The sequence below is a fragment of the Crocuta crocuta genome, unplaced genomic scaffold (genome assembly GCF_008692635.1).
Source record: "Crocuta crocuta isolate KB4526 unplaced genomic scaffold, BGI_CrCroc_1.0 scaffold73, whole genome shotgun sequence".
In the NCBI taxonomy this organism is placed as follows: Eukaryota; Metazoa; Chordata; class Mammalia; order Carnivora; family Hyaenidae; genus Crocuta; species Crocuta crocuta.
Window position 1 is genome coordinate 4,754,744 of NW_027529443.1, and position 23,082 is coordinate 4,777,825.

At 44.2% G+C, this 23,082-nt stretch overlaps 1 protein-coding gene across 1 annotated transcript in view; it reads right to left on the bottom strand.

Moving 5' to 3' along the window:
• Positions 1-22,601, bottom strand: part of CACNG3 (calcium voltage-gated channel auxiliary subunit gamma 3) — a 100,193-nt gene extending 77,592 nt beyond the window's left edge. Inside the window, exon 1 of the mRNA XM_077760295.1 lies at positions 21,934-22,601. Within this exon, the coding sequence (XP_077616421.1) occupies positions 21,934-22,144 (211 nt within the window). The 5' untranslated portion in view covers positions 22,145-22,601. The remainder of the gene's footprint in view (positions 1-21,933) is intronic.
• Between the last annotated feature and the right edge of the window lie 481 nt (positions 22,602-23,082).

Consider the following 23,082-nt stretch of genomic DNA (forward strand, 5'->3'; position numbering starts at 1 on the left):
GCTGAAATCAAGAGTTGGATGCTCAGTCAGCTGAGCCATCTCAGATGCTCCTGCATGAAGGACTTTTAATTGACCTTCAAATATTCTTCTTCCATTCCCTCACTGACTGTCCACGCTACAGCCAGAATGAGCCTCAAGAATGAAAACCTTATCATATCCAATTTTTAAACTTACATTGTAAATGTTCCAAAGGACTCCTGTTGTTCCCAGGACAAACTTAACATACCTTCCATAGATCTGAATGGCCGATCTGAATGACTCCTGCTATTCTTGGGACTCACCCCACCTGTGAATTTACGCCTTCCTCTGGGCACTATTGAATGCTTGGGCTTCCCTATTAGTCCATGGTCTCTCTAGCCCTGAGACATCCTGTTCCCTCTGTCTGCAACAACCATCTTATTCCTTCGTCTCTGTAACTCCTCTTCATCCTTCAGCTCTTATGAGAATTGCATTTTTCTTAATTAAAAAAACATTTATTTTTGAGAGAGAGAGAGAGTGCAAACAGAGGAAGAGGAGAGAGAGAGGGAGACAGAATCTGAAGCAGACTCCAGGCTCTCAGCTGTCAGCACAGAGCCCTACACATGGCTTGAACCCATGAACCACAAGATCATGACCTGANTGCAAACTCTCTCTCTTTGAGAGAGAGAGAGTGCCAGAGTAGCTGGCACATAAACTCTCAAGCACTGTTAGATATTATCATTATTATTTAACTTCCATACACAGTTGCTTGAAAGGCTTTTTCTTTGGTTCTGTTCTCTTATTTTTCACACCNTAAAAAAACATTTATTTTTGAGAGAGAGAGAGAGTGCAAACAGAGGAAGAGGAGAGAGAGAGGGAGACAGAATCTGAAGCAGACTCCAGGCTCTCAGCTGTCAGCACAGAGCCCTACACATGGCTTGAACCCATGAACCACAAGATCATGACCTGAGCCGAAGTCAGACGCTTAACTGACTGAGCCACCCAGATGCCCCTGTAACTTTTCTTTTGGAAGATTCTTAGCCCAGGAAGAAAGCAGCTTGGTGGTTAAAGGGAAAAGCCATAGAGTCGTGTTGTTGTGAATTCAAATTCTTTCTCAGATAAAAACTAGAAGTGTGACTTTGGGCCACTTACTTAACCTCTCCATTCCTAAGTTGTCTTATTTGTAAAATGGAGACCATAAATATTGTTAATGTTAATCAAATGTGATCACGTATATTACTTTGCATAGTAGCTGGCACATAAACTCTCAAGCACTGTTAGATATTATCATTATTATTTAACTTCCATACACAGTTGCTTGAAAGGCTTTCTCTTTGGTTCTGTTCTCTTATTTTTCACACCCAAGGCTCCACATTTTGCCACTGACAATTTCTAAGTATGTATTTCCAGATCAAACTTCTAAAGTTTTCTCTCTGGGATTACTGTAATAGCCCCATGACTTAATGTCTCTGCTTCCCTTTTAAATCTCTCAAATCTGTTTCCATGTGGCGCCCGACTATACTTTAAAAAATGTCGTTTCAGACCACATCACTCCTCTGCTCAAAACCCTTCAATGGCTTCTCATGATCTTTCAGTCAGGCCTCTCAACTCCAGGTGGCTCTGTTGACACTGGGGACTGGGGAGCTCTTTGCTGTGAGGACTGTCCTGTGCATTGCAAGATGGTTAGCAATCATCCCTGGCCTCACCCAGTACATGCCAGTGCCCGCCTACACCCCTACCTAAGTCGTGACAACCAAACATGTCCCTGGACGTTGCCAAATGTCCCCTGAGGGGCAAAACCATCCCCTGTTGAGAACCACTGCCTTAGCATAAACTCTGGATACCTTATGATGATCTTCAAGGTTATTCCTGGGTCACATGCTCATCCTGAGAGCCAGGCTGAGGTCAGTGCCACTCCAGCCACATGGACAGAGAGGATAGGGTGATAGAGTGATGGGGCAGCCCCCAAAGCAGATCAGAAGACTGTTATCAGAAGTGGGGGAGATGGATGCGGGGCTGGCCAAACACCAGAACAGACACTTCTGGCAGCACCCACAGTAGCCCTCCTATTCCTCATTTCACTTTGTGTCTCGGTGCCCAGCACTGGGACTGGCCAGGGGCAATGCTTGTTCTCTGGGAGCCTGGCAGCCTCCACTTCCCCCCAACCCCCAAACTCTCCATCTTCACGCACAAGGTCCTTTATTTTTTTTTATAAGGTATTTTTTTAAATATTTTTTTTTTTTATTTATTTCTAGGAGAGAGAGAGACAGCGTGAGCAGGGGAGGGTCAGAGAGAGAGGGAGTCACAGACTCTGAAACAGGCTCCAGGCTCCGAGCTGGCAGTCAGCACAGAGCCCGACGCGGGGCTCGAACCCACGAACCGCGAGATCATGACCCAAGCGAAAGTCGGACGCTTAACCGACTAAGCCACCCAGGCGCCCCGTACAAGGTCCTTTAATTACAGGTAGAGGGTAGACAGTTTATACGTTTAAGCCCCCATCCGCTAAAAACCTGAGGACTCAGCTCAGTTTTCCTGCACTTTGCTTTGTCTCGCATGTAAGGTATCTCTCCACAGATCCTGAGCCTCCAGCTCTCTGTGGAGTCATGGCCGGGCTTCGCTGGTGCTCCTGAACAAAGACACAAGGCGCGATGAATCCTCCAGGCCCTGTCGGGCATTCTACCAGCAGGGTTGCATTTTAATCAAAGACATCGCTTTCAGTGCTTGCTGGAAACTCACGTCGCCTCCTACATCCCAGTGATGGCAGAACAATGGCGGAGCTTAGCTGCAGCTAAAGAGAACTCAGAGCAGAGAGACTGGAACGCGCTAAGGGGACTGTTTCATCTCGCAGGGGGGAAGATAAGGCACAACTAGAAGGAAATCTTCTGAAGGAAGTACGAAAGCGGCTCCTTCAGTTTCTCCCCTCAGCCACTTGGAGATTGTCAACAGAATTAAACTAACAGCTGTAGCAGCGATTCTCCACATTTTTGATCTCAGGACTCCTTTCTATTTGTGCAAATTACTGAGCTGCTGTTTACGTGGGTTATATTTACCGGTATTTCCTGTTTTGGAAAATAAAACTCAGAGAATTTAGTTATTTTAAAATTCGTCTTGCAAATAATATCAAACCCAACTGCATGTTAATACAGCCATTTTCTATGGAAAATAGCGCTATTTTCCAACCACCCCCCTGAAAACAAAAGTAGAGGAGTGGAATTTGTTTTTACATTTTTGCAAATCTCTTTAATGTCTGGCTTAATAGAAGGCAGATTCTCATATCTGCTTCTGTATTTGATCTGCTGCCAAACGTTTTGGTCGAAGTATAAGAAGAAAACCCAACCTCACACCAGTATGTGGGGGGCAAACGTAGGAGTATCTGAACAGCTTTTAGAGATAATCATGGATATTCTTCTTTGATACTACACCAAAACTCAACAAACACTGATTTCTTAAAGGCTAATGGCCATGTGGAATCTGAAACCATATTAATTAACTTTTCCTGCTCTTTTAAAAAATTTTTAAGCATTTTTAAAAATTTATTTATTTCTGAGAGAGAGAGACAGCATGAGCAGGGGAGGGTCAGAGAGAGAGGGAGACACAGAATCTGAAACAGGTTCCAGCCTCTGCGCTAGCTGTCAGCACAGAGCCCGACATGGGGCTTGAACCCACAAACCGTGAGATCATGACCTGAGCTGAAGTTGGATGCTTAACCGACTGAGCCACCCAGGTGCCCCACTTTTCATGCTCTTATACATTTAGAATCTTTGTTGTAGTCCTGTATTTTGACCAAATCTTTTACCCGGGGATAAATTTTTTTTAAGTAGGCTCTATGCCCAATGTGTGACTTGAACTCATGACCCTGAGATCAAGACTCATGTGTTCTACCAACTGAGCCAGCCAGGCGCCCCCAGGAATAGTTTTTAACATGACGCATTGGTCATTTAAGAAATATCGGTTCACTGAGTTACATGGGTCTTCCAAATTTGGCACATTTCATTACACAATATAAAAAAAATCATATTTGCTCACAGGGGCAGATACAAGCAAAATTATAATTCTCATCTGAAATCTTGAATTTTATCCTTGGCAACAAATACCATCAGTGGCTTTCCTCGAAGTGACAGGTTCACTTAGCTCATTTTAAAGAAAGTGCCTGCCAAATATCCAAGACCAAATAACCATCATTTGCCTGTCAGTCACTCTTTCAAGCGAATGTGGTGTTTCATGGAAAAAAAGCAGCTAGCTCAGCACACAACTCAGTTGCACAAACACCTTTGCTGGAGACCAACAGTGTAGACTGGCTTTGCCAACGAAGAGCTTTCTGTGTGCTTCCCATGTTGTCACGTGTGAGGCTGGAGATTTCATAAAATTTAATAAGGACACTTTGAAGGGACCCTAGTGTTTTCTTGCACTGTGAGTTTTAGCGATGGTGATAAACACAGTGACAGCCAGTGTGGATGGGTGCCACTGCCTTTGTTCGAGCTCAGGCTCCAGCAGTGTCACCCACTGCTGCCTTGCCATCATTGGTGCAAATGTCAACACAATGAAAAAGGCAGATAACATCTTATTATTGCTCTGAAATAGACTTGACCTTGCAGGCTCGCCGCCATGAAATGGCCTTGGGAGACCTTCCTTATCTGCTGGAGTTAACAGCACACACTCTGAGAACACTGAACGAACACAACAGCGTTAAGGATCTCAGTTGTCAGATTTGAAAGACGTGGATTTTTGAATCCCACCTCTACTACTCACTAGCTGTGAAGCTTTGGAAGTTACTATGCTGAGTTCCGTTTGCCCATCAGTAAAATGGGTATAATAGCCTGCGGGGTCCTTGAGAGAACTAAGTGAGATAATGCATGTAAGCACTCAGTATGAACTTTCTAATGTTATTTATTAAGGTTCTAATAGAACTAATGATTCCTCAATGTGGCTCATCTGGAGGACATTCCAGAATACAGATTTCCTAAGGTTTTGACCACTTCATCAACCAGTATGAAAAGAATCAGGCTTAAGATGTGTCACTAGTCGGGTTCTGTGCTGACAGCTCAGAGCCTGGAGCCATCTTTGGATTCTGTGTCTCCCTCTCTCTCAGCCCCTCCTCTGCTCGTACTCTGCCTCTCTCTCTCTCTCTCTCTCTCTCTCTCTCTCCAAAATAAAGAAAACATTAAAAAAAAAACCTAAAGATGTGTCACAGAGAATCACATGAATCTGATTCCCTGGTAGGATCTCCATCAGCTGTATCACTGGCTTTGTCCCTAAAAAGCAAAGATGTGAAGATTTGTGAGGGTTGGTGGTCATGGGGGCGGGAGGGGGAGGGAACTAACAGAATAGTAACCATGACCTAGAGAGTTCCTTGCTGTGGGCAGGACAATGAAGATGGGGATATTCTGTCTAATCTGTTTATCACAGGAAGATGGTAATAACCAATACCAAGTTAGTTCCTGTACATGCCAGACACTCTTCTATGTGCTGTACAGATATAAGCTCATCAAATACCCATAGCAACCTTCTGAGTGGTACAATAAGAGCCCCCATTTTACAGATGAGGAAAGAGACACAGAAAGGTTAAGTAACATCGGTATACTGTTGTGCATTGCTATATACTCTTGACCTGGGATTTGAGTCCAAGCAACCTGACTGTAGAAGTGAGCTCTTAACTACTACACTGTACTAGGAAAGCAGAAAAAAAGGAGGGGGGAGGCAAATGTTTTTTCCAGAAGGTTCTTTCCCCCACCACAGGACTTATATTTTAAAAGCCCAATTTTGCTCTGAAATGACCTGTTAAAAAACCCTTTGTGTCACTCAGAAACTCTAGGAAAAATGAAAACTGTACCAAAAAGCACAGTGCAATGCAAATAAATACACGGCATGATTTTGAACAACTGGTTGTTAGAAAAAAAAGATTCCATTTGGACCTTTTTTTTTTTTTGAATGGCTACGAGACTATGACATTGAAACCACAAAAATAAAAATGAAATCCTAGAAAACAACTTAGCTTTGCAATGAACATTGTCCACCTAATCATCATAATTTCATTGGCTTTCAAGTCTCAGAATCAACCTAGAGCCCCCGCCTGGGAGGCATTGGCATGGTTACAGAACAAAATGCAAAAGGAATGAATTCTTGACAATGAAACATAAAAATACAACAGATGTGGGTGAGTGGAAGGGACAATGTGGACACCATCATTCCAGAAAGTGGGAAGCTGAGACATTCTCCCCAAAGTGGATGGGGAAACAAATAAAGATTTAGGTTATTTTTAGAAATTGGAAAGGCAATCAATACAGAGGGTGGAGTGATTTAGCTAGATCCTGACCTATTACGGCAGGAAGTCGATAGATTATAAATCAGGAAATAAAGGATAAACATGTTATTTAGACATACAGATGTAACCACAGGAAGAACTGAATCTGAAATGGTTAAAGAGGAAATAAAAATCTTGCTCTGAAGAATAGAACTTGGGGTGGGGGGAGTAAGCACCCCTGAGGCAGATGCTTGTCATTAAAAGCCCTTCTGGATGATTTAATTAAAAAAATTTTTAACGTGTATTTATTTTTGAGAGACAGAGAGAGGCAGAGAATGAGCAGGGGAGGGGCAGAGAGAGAGAGAGAGAGACAGGGAGATAGAGAATCTGAAGCAGGTTCCAGGCTCTGAGCTGTTTGTCAGCACAGAGCCTGATGTGGGGCTAGAACTCACAAACCATGAGATCATGAGCTGAGCCAGAGTTGGATGCTCAACCAACTGAGCCACCCAGGAGCCCCTGATTTAATTTTTAAGTATGTAAGTTTTAAGTATTTAAGCATGTCTAGCGTGCAGCCCAATGTGGGGCCCAGACTTATGACCCTCAGATCAAAACCTGAGCTGAAATCAAGAGTCAGATGCTTAACTGACTGAGCCACCCAGGCGCCTCTACATGATCTAATTTTTAAAATAACGTGTATGATTAAATGCCTTAATAAATTATAAGATAATTTGTAAAAGCTTTTGAGTAAGTTGCAAAGACTTTGAACTGGAGGAGAAAAATACACCCTTTCCCATCTTGCTGACATGGTGGATCACAAAGACAGGGAACTGATATTTATTACAAATTCACCAAACTGGAAGTAGTAGTCATTTTGGGACAAGGGGTTGAGATTACAATGATGTGGACCCAGCACAGGGAGCCTTGCCTGGCCCATTTTGTTTCCTAAATCTGTATCAAGAACGAGTACTTGGTACTTGTATGTTCCCAGTGTTGTATGTTACCAGTGTTTTAAGAAAATACAATAAGAAAAATATACCACTAGAAAACGTGATAAAAATCAAATATCCATGCTTTTTTTTTTTTAAAGAGAGCTTAAAAATTTAACCAACGTGTATAATCTCTCATTTTGTCTCCATGGATTTTTCTAGAAGTAGGCTATTGTCCTGCTTTCCTTCCCCTCTGCTTAAGGATAAGAAACCAGGAGCTCTGAATTCATTTCTACTCCAGCCCCCGGCACTTAGGAGAAGTCAGCTCTCCTCTGTGTAAGCTACACAGCCTTCCAGTGAGTGCATTTGGCAAATGTGTTTTGAGTCCTTATTGTAGGTCAGGCCCCTTGGAGACATACAAGCCTCAAGAGAACATTCTGTGGCAAGCCCCCTCTCCCCTTGATGAATAGCAGGACCCTAACTCCATGCTCCCAGAGTTATCTGGTCCAAGAGACAGCCTGTTTGTTCACCTGGATGTACTTTCTCAGCATCTTTCCTACACATTTCTGGACATACCAACGATGAGAATTTGTCTACTTTACTCTCTGCTGAATCCTCAGCACTTAGCACACGGTAAGTGCTCAGTAAGGACTTGGAGAGCAGGGCACCCAGGCTGCATCTTCCGCGGATGCAAACCACTCATTTCATACCCCCTGTTGGATCTCCAGACTGAGAAGAGGGACCAGTCCAGGACAAGATGTCAGCCTGAGCTGGAGACGGGCGAGGATCTGAGTTAGGAGGGGCTGCCCACTGGGACGAGTGAGTCTAAGAACTTTGCAAGATTCACTAAACATCAGAAACTTCCATGTCACTGTAATCTACCCCATTTCCTCACAATAAGAGATACAATGCTGAAAATAGTAAGGGGCCGAGAGCTTGCTTCCAGGCAAAGAAGGAAAGAAGACGATGGTGAAGGGGTGCTATTCCACTGAGCCCAGTTTTCTAGAATCACCAGGGCAAGGTAAGGCAAAAACTTTAAAGAAGGTTGTGTCTGCAAGAAACAAGGGAGGTCACTGGACAAAGCACTCCTTTTATCAAGAAGCAAATAACTTCATTGAGGGGGAGACCCAGACCTGGCAAACTCAAGAACATGTCAATCTTGGGGCGCCTGGGTGGCTTAGTCGGTTAAGCGTCCGACTTTCGCTTAGGTCATGATCTCGCGGTTCGTGGGTTCGGGCCCCGCGTCGGGCTCTGTGCTGACTGCCAGCTCGGAGCCTGGAGCCTGTTTCAGAGTCTGTGACTCCCTCTCTCTCTGCCCCTCCCCTGCTCACGTTGTCTCTCTCTCTCTCTCCTAGAAATAAATTAAAAAAAAAAAAAAAAGAACATGTCAGTCTTGGGTTCAAAACCTCCAAAGCCTTCCAGTTTACCCAGAGTCAAAGTCAAAGTTCTTACAACATCTTTCAAGGCCCTGTACAGTCTGGCGTCTAGCCCCCTCCACTGATGAACTTCCTCCTCTGAGCTCATCTTCTTCAGCCACCGTGGCTCCCTTGCTCCTTGAACACCTCGGCCACATCCCACCACTGGGCTTTGCACTTGCTGTTTTTTCCCCTCTGTCTGGATGCTCTTTCTCCTGGCTTGGTTCCTCATCTCCTTTATATCTGGGGTTAAATGTCACCTTCTCAGGGAAGCCTACCTTGATCACACCACACTTTCCCCCTCCTTCCTGCTCCAGTGCAACTTCCAGCTTTTGGACAGTTTGGAGACAGTCCATCGTGCCGGGCTGGGGCTCTCCATTACCTATGCTAAAGGGATGGCCCCACCGCTCAGCCCCAGGGACTGTAACTGGAAAATCATCTTTGAGGGTGGCCCAGCAAGAATTTTCCTCGGTTCAGACCTTATGATCTCTTGGAACCTACCCCTTGCCATCCCCCCAGCACTCGGGAGCTGAGCCATCACTCACCACAGAGTGAGAAAGCAGAGAAGAGCAATTATTATGCTGTGCAGCAGACCTTTGACTCAGATTAACATCATTGCCTCTTGATTTGATCTTTTTATTTTTCTCTAAACACTTAGAGCGTTTTGATCACAAGCCGGATTCATCTCTGGTGAAAAGTGCTATTTTGAAAAACCAGGGCTCACTGGGTAGTATATATTTTAAGGCATTTTCAGCTGATAAACCGCTAATTGGTCCTGCGGTCCTGTAATTTGCAAAGGGTCAAAATGATTTGTTGTAAATAATGCATCTGTATTAACTGTGGCATGCCAAAACCACCTTCCACAGGCAACAGTAGAATTTTGAAATGGCTGAAATGGCTGAGATGTGACTCAGTCACCCATGAGTTTTGGAACCATTTTAACAGGTGGGTATTGTGTTGCAAGCAGCTTTGCATCATGCTGAATGGCTTACGTCACAGGATACAGAGCGGCGGAGTTACCATTTCCTAACCATGCAGGTAACCGAATATACAAAGAATAGAAACAGGGTCTGCTGGATTTGTGCACAGTTTGTCCATACAACATGTAGTTAATTTTTTCTTTCCCTGAGCATGTACCCAGAGTATTGAGAGAATTTTGCAATGAGACTGCTGAAATATTCTGGACAATCTTTTAGGGGAAATGTGAGAAAAAAGTGATGGACAAATAATGTTGAGAATTTCAACATCATGACATCAGTTTTCCTCAAAAGACATGCTTACTGAATTGCCAACAATTATGGCAGAGATTATAGGATATATTATTTTTAAAGTGGTTAAAGTGAGCGCTTAAGAGCAGAACAGCGATTGGTAGGGATTAGCATGGGTTCACTAGGGGAAGCTCAAAGTAATTGAGTTACCTACCCTGAAGCGACGGATTCAATGCATATTTATTGAGTATCTAGTATGTTCCAGTTCTAGGTGGTTTAGCGAAATGTGGTGGGTAGAGTGGGTGGCAATAAGGTATTTGATAATATTTCTTACAACACGCAGGCTAAAAGGTAGTTAGATGGTGTCAGGTTTTGCCCGCCCCAATCTCATCCCAGGTGCCCACTTCTGGCCCCTCCAAGCCCAGGGTCACCAAGAAGCAGGCCTGGTGGTACGTTGATCTGTTGCATGTCTAGTGCTCCTCGAAGATGATTTCAGGGGCGCCTGGGTGGCTTAGTCAGTTAAGCGTCCGACTTCAGCTCAGGTCATGATCTTGTAATTGGTGAGTTCCAGCCCCACATCAGGCTCTCTGCTATCAGCATGGAGCCCACTTAGGATCCTGTCTCCCTCTCTCTGCTCCCTCCTCTCTCTCTCTTTCTCAAAAACAAATAAACTTAAAAAAAAAATAGATGGTGTCAGCCTTTCTGAGTGCTGTGTGAGAATCAGGCTGCAGGTTCCTAAGTAACAGGTATCTATGTCAGAACTTGATTCCTGCCTGACACAGAGTCAAAAACTCAAAGAAGCCAAACAAATGATGTGTCCATGTTTACTTCTCAGGAAGTGGGGCAGCCATGAACCTAAAGGCTTCCCCAGGTCTCCCTCTCTCTCTGACCCTTCCCTGCTCCCGCGCTCTCTCTCTCAAAGTAAATAAACATTAAATTTTTAAAAAAATTTACATTTGATTTATAGCCCAGTGCTACAGTATCTGAATCTCGTTAGCTTTACCATTTCTTTTCCTTGCTGGATTTAGAATAAAAATTGGGAAAGGTTGGGACAATTATTTTTCACAGTTATTTCAGTTGTTGAATGGCTCAGAGCCAGTGACTAACACCAAACACTCCTTGGCACAGGAGTGCACCAGTTGGAAAAGACCTGTCTGCCAGGTCCTGGGCCCTTCAGTGAAGGCAGTGCAGTGTGGTGGTTAGGGTGAAGCTTCTGGTGATCACACTGTCAGGTGACCCAGCGCAAGGGACTTCGCTTCTCTGAGCCTGTCTCCTCATGGGTGGAGTAGGACTCCTAGCCATACGTGGGGCTATTGTAAGTTGCATCTGTTTACACTAAGTGCTTATCCAAGTGCATGGAATACAGTAATGAAAGGCAGCACAGGGCAGGGTTGGAATCCCAGCTCTGCCTCTTATTAACCATCTGCTCTCTGGCTCTCCATTCTCTCCCTTGTAAAATGGGGATAATAATAGTATCTACCTCCTGAAGAAGTAACAAGGATCAAATCATATTTGTCAAGCAGTCACTTAGAACAGTGGCTGGTATATAGTATGTGCCTGGGTTGTTTGCTTGTTTGTTTGTTTTGTTTATTTATTTATTTTTGAGAGAGAGAGAGTGCGCGCAGAGAAGGGGCAGAGAAAGAGGGAGAGAGAGAGAATCCCAAGCAGGCTCCGCACTGTCAGCATGGAGCCCCATGTGGGGCTTGAACTCACGAACCATGAGAATCATGACCTGAGCCTAAACCAAGAGTCAGGCACTTAAGTGATGGAGCCACCCAGTCACCTCTATAGTATGTGTCTGGTTTTTTTTGTTTGTTTGTTTTTTTGTTTTAAATTTTTAAACATTTATTTATTATTGAGAAACAGAGGGAGAGACAGAGCATGAGCAGGGGAGGGGCAGAAAGAGAGAGGGAGACACAGAATCTGAAGCAGGCTCCAGGCTCCAGGTTCCTAGCTGTCAGTGTCAGTACAGAGCCCAGTGACGAGGCTTGAACCCACAAACTGCGAGACCATGACTTGAGCTGAAGTCCGACGCTTAACTGATGGAGCCACCCAGGCACCCCAGTATGTGTCTGTTAAATAAGCAAATAAATGCTCAGGATTTAGCCCAGACATGAGCATTCAGTCTGCCCTAGTCATCATAGCTTGGTCCACGGAAGGTGTTCATTAAGTGTCCTTGACACTTCCGGGTTCTCATGCCCCAGCCTCTCTTTCTTCAGCTTCCTTGGAAGCTGTCCCCAGGACCTCTAATGGACAACAACTTCCCCCCCCCGCCCCCCCACCATGTACTGATTCCAGGAGACAGGGCAGACCTGTCCTCAAAGGGGGTGCTCTTACGCAACCTTCTTGGGCTGGAGAGCTGCTAGTCTAGACTTTACTGTTCATCTACATCATTTTGGAGCAAGCCTCAAGAGACCCTTTAAAATGCTAGTTGAATCCTTACAACTTCTTCTTCACCTCTGCTTTTCTTTCCAATTTTCACCAGCTCCTCTGTTCCTTGACCCCTAAGGGTCCACGGTCCCTAGGGTTTTGTCATTTTCCCTCTTTATAGTCATTGATCTTTCTCTGGCCCTTCTTGTGTACTTTCAAGTCTTCAGTTTCCATCTATGTTTGGGTGATCCTAAGGCCATCCCGGGTTTCACCTCTGACCTAAGCTCTACATTACTGATCCTTAACATTTTTGGAGGATGAAACTCTCTCCCTAAAAGCACCCATTTACATAATATTTTTCTTCAACTTTCATGAACACACTGAACCTCATCTATTGAGCAAATGGAGGGATCCTGCTATGTAGACTTCCAATACCAAGTGCCTGCTTTTTGTGGGCATCAATTTCTTTACCCTCACCCTCACTCGGTAACTATCTATGATGGAGTCTGCATTCATCCTAGTCTCTAGCATCCTGTTCTTTTCACTGCCCTCAGAACACTGACTCCCAAAGTTTCCCCCTTTTGCCGGACCTGACAGACATTGTTCCTTGTATACCCGGGCAATGGTTGATTTTCCAGGAACCTTTTTTTTTTTAAATGTTTTATTTATTTCTAGGAGAGAGAGAGAGAGAGAGAGCATGAGCAGGGGAGGGTCAGAGAGAGAGGGAGTCACAAACTGAAACAGGCTCCAGGCTCTGAGCTGGCAGTCAGCACAGAGCCCGACGTGGGGCTCGAACCCACGAACCGCGAGTACCTGACCTAAGCGAAAGTCGGACGCTTAACCGACTAAGCCACCCAGGCGCCCCTCCAGGAACCTTTAAGAGGGAAGGATCTCACTGACTTTCTTTCACCCTCTCCATGTCTCAGGAAGAAGCAAAGTACTGCCTGGGCAAAGAACTAAGTGCCAGTTCTCCAAGAAAGAGAAGAGGACTCCCAGAATACCTGGTGAGATGAAGAGTCTATGATAAAGACTAATAGTACAGCCCTCTCCCCACCAATATTCCTGGGAAAACAAAGGCTACTTCCAGAAATAAAATGTTATTATGGATTCCTACATGCCTCTCCAGTGAGATATAACAGGAGTTGGCAAACTTTACTTCGTCTGTGAAGGGCCAGACAGTAAATATTTTAGGCTTTGCAGGCCAAGCAGCAAAATTGAGGATACTATGTAGGTACATATGTAACAAGAGAGAAAACAAATTTCCATAAAATTTTTATTGGCAACATTCAGAAGTACAGATGCTTACATTTGAATTTCTCATCATTTTTATGTGTCATGAAATATTATTGGACATTATTTAATTTTTTCAACTACTTAAAAATGTACAAAATATTTTTAGCTTGTGGGTTGTACAAAAATAGTCAAAGGGCTGAATTTGGTCCATGGGCTATAGTTTGCCAACCCCTGAGATATAGTTATGTATCACAGTAGATATATATTACTGGGTTGTCAAGTTCCACAATTTTAGAAACATAGCATGAGGACATATACCCTGTCTATCGAAGAGTGTCAAATAAGTGGAGTGTAAATGTGTAACTGTTTCATTTTAGCTTTCAAGTGTGTTGTATCTAATCTCTTATTTCCTTAATGATATTTTGAGCAGATGTCATAACTTTCCAGTCACTTGTGCCTGTTAAAACTTCCAGATTGCAATGCTCTATCCCTGTTTGCCCCTCTTAAAAGATTTTTTTTTCTTAACATTTATTCACTTTTGAGAGACAGAGAGCGAGTAGGGGAGGAGCAGAGAGAGAGAGAGACACAGAATCTGAAGCAGGCTCGAGGCTCTGAGCTGTCAGCACAGAGCCCCAATGTAGGCTTGAACCCACAAACAGCAAGATCATGACCTGAGCTGAAGTCAAACACATAACCAACTGAGCCACCCAGGCACGCCTCATCCCTCTCTTAGATTCTAGCACCTTCGGTATGCTGTGGCTGAGAGCAGGAAGAAAAGAAGGCCAAAATGTCACTTCACGCAGCTTGGTGAAGTTGTAAACTTTTACTATTTGTTGTTACCCTTCCCCAGCTAACACTGTCAGGGTTCTCTGTGTGGCAGGGACCCACATGTCGACTGTCCTGTGGAGACACATGCATTGGTTATCGGGGGCCTTGCCACTGCACCTTCCCTCCCCGATGTGGGGTATCTGAGTCTGATCCAGTCTCTCCCATCCCCCTTGGCTTCTGGCACTGGCAACTCATGGCTCGCGCTGCCAGACCTGCTGCTGGACCATACGATAGATACCCTGTGAACACTTTTGAAAGGCCTTCTTCACTTTGGATGGACTCAGCTGTGGGCCATGGTACGTGGTTTGGGGAATGGAACGGGGGCTGACTCTCAGCCCTTGCTTCACCCCTAGGCCCAGCAGCCCTGTGCATGGCAACACTTTCATGAACATCGTGTAGCTATGACCAGGATCCTTTTGCCTAATGGGTTGCTCTCTTGGGTTGGATACTGACCAAATGGCTCAAGCTCAGCTATTCACCAGATCCACACAACCCACTGAACCTCCCCATTCCAAAAAGTCTGCCCCAGGGTCATTCCCTCTCTCAGCCTGGTGTTTCCCCCTAACTTCCTTGCCGAAATAGGCGCACAAGCAGTGTCCAACCTAGGAATGTGAAGCCAGTCTCTCTTTTTTCCAGGTACCCTCAATCTTTATGAATGATTCTTCTTGGGACCACAGGCAACTCACCAAAGCACCACAAGTATTGGGAGAAAGGAGGTAGTATAAGAAAGCTAGCTTATCATTTGTCTTTGCACATAGGTATTATCTTTAAAGGATGAATGAAGGACTACTGGTCAACATATTATTTAGAGGTACGAAGGAATAGACGAATCGCAAGAAGCATAAAAATGGAAATAGTTGAAAATGCTTGCTACTGTGTTTCTTCATTTTACAGGTAAGGAAACTCACTTTCCAAGTGTTGCAGGCAATAAATGGCAGGATCCAGGTAAGAACCCAAAATATACCTGCTCTCAAGGCCCTTGCTGTTATCCCATGTTCTCTGTGGTCAGAGAAGAAGACATAAATGATTAAAAGCCCGTTTGCTCCTACAGTGAAAAAGTGGGCTCTGGCAGGGTCGTGTGGGTGGAGGAAAAAGAAAGATAACATTGGAGTTTTGTGGGCTTCTCTTTAGCCTTAGAAACACTGGTTTCATTGGGGGGGGCACTTCCACATGTCAGAGTATAATTTTTAAATAGTCAGAAACATAATTTTCCTAAAATATACAACGAGCTTGTGTCAAGTTTTATTCAACTCATCAATGAGAGAACTGGCAGAATGACAAAGCTAGTTCAAAGGGGGATGTTATATATATTTTTCAGGGAAAAAATTCTGAAGTAAGATTGTCAACTTAGATAGGAAGCTGATTCATGTTCTAGAGAAAGGGCAATAAATCTACAACATTTGGGGTTGCCTCTTCTAATGAATAGAAATCATTTGCAGCTCTAATGAGCAAATTAATTTTCATCTTTCCAAGTTTCTACAAGTAAACATCTATATACCACTGGCCTTGAATCTATAATAAAACTGAAGTCAAACAAAATTACATTTCCCTAGAGGATCAGATGATCCCTTTTGGTAAGACTGTTAGACGCTGCTCTGAGAGAACATTCAAGGGACACAGTCATCTTTTTGTGTGTTTTTTTTCTTGTTTTATTTTTTTCACGATGGATGCTAGTAAGCTACACTAGTCACCAAGCTAATAACCCACACTGCTTACCCAACCTTGGAATTCAGATCACTTGCCTTTTTTCTAATCCAGAAGATAAAATGTCAAGTGATGAAGCAAACAGAATTATTTTCAAATCATCTACTTCTAGAATGAGTAGGATGGTAGGGGGCTGGGTTTGAGGTAGAAAGGAGTCGGTCCTTTTCACCAATGATAGAACTTCAGAAATATTTAATCACAGGTAAGACATGAGACCAGCCAGGCAGAATAGATGCTCCCATGGGGTTGGGGCAGGATTATGATGATCCCTGCTGAGTCTTAACCCTTAACTGGACAGATCTCGTAGGTGTCTGGGAAGTTCCAGGATAGCCTAGGGTTAGCTATAGTGGCAGTGGAAGGGTGAGGCTTGATGGGGGACTTGGGCCAGATGCTGTTTACCAAGAAGTAGGAAAGTATTTCAACATTCTAACAAGCAATATGGCCATACAGACATGTTCTAGTTGGATGTTATCATGCTCACACCTCAACCTCTGCCACCTCCCCAATCCTGACTGGTCCTACAAACGCAGGCATAGTCACTCACCCCCATCCTGCCTTGAAGCTCCAGTCCACTTCTCCCCCTCCATTTGCCTCTGGGGTTTTAGGGACAAAGAGGAAGCATGCAGGGAAAGGAACAGGAAGAAGATCAAGAGTAGGGAAGAGCATCAGAACATTCTGTACCCACATTTAAGGGAAGGTGTTGCATCGGATCTAGGAGTGGAGGAGCAGAAGTGACTACTTGGTACCATTGCTAAGCTCTGGCGATAGAGCAGTGTTCCCGACAGCCAAGGATCCTTGTCCTTATATTCTATTGGAGGGAAGCTTGGAGATCGGAAAAGTATGAGTTACCATATGTGAGAGTACCCAGCACAGAGCTTGGCACATAGGAATACTCAACAAATGTTATGTCCTTCTCTCATCCCTGTCCTCAATCACATCTTTGCAGCTTCCCCGAAGGCTTCTGAACACATAAATAAAGCTGCAACCCCATCTGGCTGAAAAAGTCAACCATCTGGAGATTTGGAAATATGGGGGAACTTCTAATGACTGGCTAATTTTTTTTCAGTTTTTCAGCCAGATGTTTGATGTCATTCAGGCCCATCTGTAGCAGAAATAGCATTTTGTTGAAACTCTTTTCTGTAATTTTAAGTTCCTTGTCCTAAAAGCTAAGTGGGCTTTATTTTCTTAGTAAGCATTTTTTTTTTTTAATGAATTGAAAAAGTGATCATTGACTAATGGAGAACAATTCAGGAATAAAATATGAAAATATCAGAAATTTAGATTAAAAAGGCCTTTTAGATCATTTCTAGGGCTCAAAACTGGCAGCCCATGGGTCATATTCAACAACAAGGTAAGTTTGGCTTGGCAGGTACTGCATTAAAAATTTGTTTTAATCTAGTTGCCCACATTATATTTACTTAAAAAAATTTTAATGTTTGCTTACTTTTGAGAGAGAGAGAGACAGAGACAGAGCATGAGCAGGAAGTGGCAGAGAGAGAGGGAGACACAGAATCCAAAGCAGGCTCCAGGCTAGGAACCATCAGCACAGAGCCTGATACGGGGCTAGAACTTGGGAACCGTGAGATCATGACCTGAGCCGAAGTTGGATGCTTAACTAAGTGAGCCACCCAGGCGCCCCTAGTTGCTCACATTTTAAAAATCAAGATATTTTACATCAGGCTTTTTAATATTTGGAACATTGGGATGAATCTGGTACACATTTTCCCAGAGTAAAAATTGACTCAAGTCCCATAGTAATTGTTCCTTAGATGGGGGATTCTGCTCTCTGGTTTGCTTCAGTCCCCACCACTCTCTGTTGCCCCACCCTGAGACCACATTTCAGTTACTATAGATCTTCTCAAATGCTCGTACTTCTCCCTTACCCTTCATAGAATTGAGAGGACAGCGAAATACTAGTTCAACTGTTACATTACTTGCTTCGTCCACATGGACATTTGGATTTGTTACTCCTTAATCTTACCTGAGGCCCCAGGGAGGAAAATAATGTGCATAATTCACAGAACTGTTAGTGACAGAAATGTGATGAGTCCTCAGGGTTCTTTGCTGCACGGCCAGCGGTCTTTCCACTATGTAAATACATCACTTTGATTGTGTCTAGGACTTCAAGGGGTCTTAATGAGAGGATCAGGCATTGAACAAGTTCTCATTCAGATCCACATGCTGTCATTGAAAACACGCAGCAAGTTGGGGCCCTACTTTGTGAATGCCTTGCGTGCTTTCCAGATAATGAGTCAGGCATTCGTTTTGGTTTCTGAGTGTGGGTGTCTCTACATAGGTCGATTGTTTTTTTCATTCAAAACGTGTCCTTTGCTGTCTCTGAGTGTGTGGCTGTCTGATGTCTCCTGCACCCCTGCTGACGCTGCACAGGCATGCTGAGTGTTCCGGGACCTGGGACTTCTGAATGGAAAAACCCATGTGTCTGGGCATTCTCACAAGCTAATGTTTGCACCAGTAGCAACCTATCCACTGGGCCATGAATTAATGTTCTCTAGCAAATGCTCCGAGAAGAAACATGGCTCAGGTGAAGTAGTGCCTGCTGGGTATGTAATGTCAGGCAAGTCATATAATTTCTCTAGGCTTCAGTTTCTTCACCTGTAAAGTGAGGATAATAGGGGCACCTGGTTGGCTCAGTCGATTAGGCGTCCAACTCTTGATTTCCGTTCAGGTCATGATTTCGTGGTTGTGAGATTGAGCCCTGCATCGGGCTCTTGCTATCAGCGTGGAGCTCGCTTGGGATTCTCTCTCCCTCTCTCTCTGTCCCTCTCCTGCCCTCTCTCCCTCTTGAAATAAATAAATAAACTTAAAAAATGAAGACAACAATAATGCCTACATCAATGAGCTCCTCTGAAGAGGAAAAAGTTAAATTTTCAAATTTGTTAGAGTAGTGCTAACACATAGTGGGTACTAAATATAATTGACATTCTGGTGAGTTACAGAAATGAAAACTGGAAACATCCTTTTTCTCACTTGAGTGATGTGCTCTTTCTTAACACATATAATAATTGCCAGGTCCACTGTAAATAGTCAATACTTGTTGGTTTTAACATCATAATGGCTTGGAGATGTTTCAGAAAATTCAGATTCCGGTGATCCACCACAGACCTATGGAAGCAGAGAATCTACTTGTGAGGCCTCATAATCTTTTTTCTTAAAGCTATCCATGTGATTCTGATGATTATCCAAGTTTGGAAACATTGATGTGGTTTCCTTATTCTTGAATATCTTTGGTTGTGGAGAGCTCTTAACCTCTTAAAGCTGGCCACTCCACATTGCATAGTTATTTATATTGAGGTAACACCTATTTTCCTCTTGCTCTTACTTCTACCCCCTGGAGGCCACACAGAACATTTCAAATCTCCTTTCCATATGACAACTTTTCAGATATTTGCAGACAGCTGTCATGTCCCTCCTGAACATTCTCTTTTGGACTAAATAGTCACATTCTCTCATGAATCTTAAAAAAGTGTGGAAAAACTGACTCTTCTAATTTGATATCAGAGAAAACTGAGCTATAAGACCTCCAGTTATCCTTTGACATGAAAGAACCAGAAAAATGAGTATGCCAAGACTCTGGGAGAGGAGACAGGGGGTACTGAATGAAAAATGGTTATGCAGCTTTATTCCACAGGATGGATACTGCCTACTGCATGTGTCTTCCCATGCAGGAAATCAGAGGTTCCTGAAAATTCCTTGAACATTTGCTATGTTCAGTACATGAAGAAAAATCTTGGCTTCAGACTCTCAGCCAGTCCCATCTAGGTGGTAGTTCTATGGGTGTACACATAGCTAAAAATTCACTGTGATTCATTAAAGTTCATGCATCTTACTGTATTCAATACTTCAAAGATCTATATATATATATATAGCTGGGTCAAAGTTGCATCAAGACTGCAACAAATTTTTTCAAAAGAATTCACCTGATCAAGAACATATCTTAGATTCATCCATTTCCGTCTTGATTCAAATTCTCACTTCTCCCACTAAGCCCACAGAATGCCTGGGTGGGATTCCAGTTTCTTGTGCAAACTGTGGGTGTAGGACATGATGTTGGAGAAAAGAAAAACCATCAGTTGAGAAATCCTGAGCAAGGATTCAGGGATTTTAGGCCCTAATGGGGGAATCCAAAATTGGAGTTTAATTCTACATTCCCAGACTTTGTTCCAAGAGGCAGAAGAATTGGAAATAACTAAAGTAAGGTCTACATATGTACCTTGTTTGACTCAGAATTTTTTATGCCATTCTTAGAACCATGTATACATCAAAACATCCACCAAATCACAACTTTACAAAAGACAACTCAATTCTTTGTTGTCAATATAGGAAAGGGAATTATGGAATTTCCCTAAGGTAAATGACTTCACCATATCTGATCACCAATGATCACAAATATTAGATTTTTGTCAATGTTTGGGAAAGAATTATTCTAAAATTTCTGTCAGAACATTGGATAAAATAAGAGCTTTGGATAGTGCTAATTCATGATCACCTATTTCAAATTAATCATTTCCCAGATTAATAAGTGAGGGTTGGAGTAGGTAAATGTCTTAGCCAAGGTCACATGCATAGTTTGCAGCATTACCCCGGTCTTCTGACTTCAAGTACAACGATCCTTGTTGCATTTAAAGTAATCTTTTCCTACCTGGGATTCCCACCAGTTGCAAATTTGTGTTGGAAACAGAATCAATGGTAGTAGTGCTACAGTCAGGAGAGCAGTTGTTCAGAGTGTGAGGACATGGGAAGAAGGCCAGGGAATGATGCAATATTACACTAGCAAGTGATGTCATAGCATGATTTCCTAAGCGATTTACATAAATGCAAGTTCTCAAAAAACCCTGACAAATGCCAGCCAGTGGGAATGCAGGCATGGAGAACCAATGGCAAACAGGGGAGGGGAACATACAGGAAACCCAGATTTCCTTGCTCATCACTGTGACAAGCTGCACAGATTCCTCAGAAGCTGAGAAAACCCCCTTTTGCCCCTCTAATCCAGTGCCTTCCCTCAGGCACGTAAGCTTCATAGAGCTTTGATTTTATTCTCTTATCTTCCTATTTACTACCACTGACATTCAAGCATTTCCCAGTGATGCTGAGAGTGACTCCTGATGTAGTGAAAGTGAGTTTAATCATCAGTCAGGCTACCCAAGAGCTTGACATTCTAAAAATTGGTCTGTCCTCTTTGTTATAATTTAGAGAAAATCTTCAGTTTTTAAAATTAGAAGCTGTGATTTTTGGAGAATCAGTCTTATGCAAATGTCATGAGAATAGATTTGTTAGGTTTGGAGATGATTTAAGAAAGAAGACCAGTGGATACCAAATATTAACACTTCAGTTTTGTTTTGACCCCAAATAGTGAAACATATTAATATGGAAGTTTTGTTAAAATGGGTGCGTGTGTGTGTGTGTGTGTGTGTGTGCATGTGCGTGTGTAAGCGTTCACATATGTTAGTCTGGTTGGCAATGCAAGTTCGTGAAAATATCTACTTAGACCAAACTCAGAAGAAACTGATAAGACTATGTTAGAAAGAAGGAAATAGCTCAGAGTGTGCCAGCCTAGGTCACAGTTTCTCCCTCTCTCTCCTTCTCTCTCTCTCTCTCCCTCTTCCTCCCTCCATTCCTCCCTCCCTTCCTCCCTCCCTTGCCCTCTCTCTTCCTTCCTCCTTCTCCCTCTCCCTCCTCCACTGAAAGGCAATTTAAGCAGAGCCAAAGACCCCATTTCAAGCCACAGATCAAAGTAGTTCACAAGATGCTTAGGAATTTTGGATTTGAAGACTTTGCTCAACTGCAGAAGCTGCCTAGAGTGCCCAAAATCGCATCTCGCGAAGCTTAAACCATAAACAATCAACAAGATCCAACCCCTTCATCCCACACAACATTCGTCTTGCTGGGAACAGTCTGGACATCTGCACATTCTCAGCAATAATTCCAACTATTCCTCTTTCCCCATCACTCCATCTCCCCCAACACCCGCTGGAATATCAGAATATCAGAAACTGCATTATTTGGGGCCATTGAGAGAAATTTGTAAATACCTTCTAGGCAGCAGGTCCTCCACAGCCCCGAATGGGTCATTACTTCTTCATTCTTCCTGCTGGTTTCATTATCACTTGTAGATTTAGTCCTGCACACACCTCTGGAATATAACCAGTAGTCCGTGCCCACTGCAATGGTCATTAAACTAAAAGCTGCGAAGGCTCCCACGGTGGTGATCAACATCTGGATACCTCTGTCACACATCCTCATAATTCTTCATGGTACTCTGGATGGCTGGGGGTTGGAGGGGTAGGTTCAATGCCAGAGGGGAAAATCACTCTGCAGCTGGGTAACCTAAGGCAGACTCTTCCAAAAATTCGGGTCTCCTTTTGTCAGCATCCACAGAGACTTTAGGAAAGCTGGGATTTCCTGTCTGGAGCTCTCTCCGGTTCCCTGGGTCGCCTATGGCCCTTGGAAGGGTGCAGGCTCCAGGGGGTTGGTCCACATCACTGCTGCCTTCTGAGGATCCCTGGGTTCCTTTCATTCCTCAGGAGCTTGGTAAAGATAAGGGTCCGTGCAGGGCATGGCTCCGGAGCCTGAAGCTGCCAGCTTGGTTTGAGATGAGCCTGGCTCCTCACAGCCCCGGGAGACTCAAGGCAAAGAAATCCAGAGAGGTCTGTGTGTGTGTGTGTGTGCGTGCGTGCGTGTGTGTGCGAGCGCGTGTGCTGGGGGTGAGGGCGGATGGCAAAAAATAGCACTGCTGGGAGGCGAGTCGCTGAGAAGAGTGTTCATTGCTTCCCCAGCCTCCCAGGAAAGCTCTCCGCCTGCTCCTGACACCCCCGCTCAAACTGGAGAAAAAGACAGAGTCCTGGGGGCGGGGCCGGCCGGTTTCATCGGAGGGCAAAGGTCTTCGGTGCTGAGGGACAGCTCCCGCCTGTTGCCCCGCCTCCGCCTCCCTAACACCCAGGCGTTAGGTCTGTGGTGCTGAAGGGACAGCTCCCCGGCGGCGGCTGCTGCCTTTCCCGCGTCGGGGCTAGAGACCTGGGGTGCCGGAGGGAAGGTCCTCCCTCCCGCAGTCTCCCCCGCGTCCTTTTCCAGGCCAGCCACCGGCTCGGCTCTGCCTGGTCAATCCCACGCTCCGCGCAAAGTTTCCGGAGCCCAGGGCAGTCAGCGCCCCGGCTCGTCGGCGCTGCAGCACACCCTTTCCT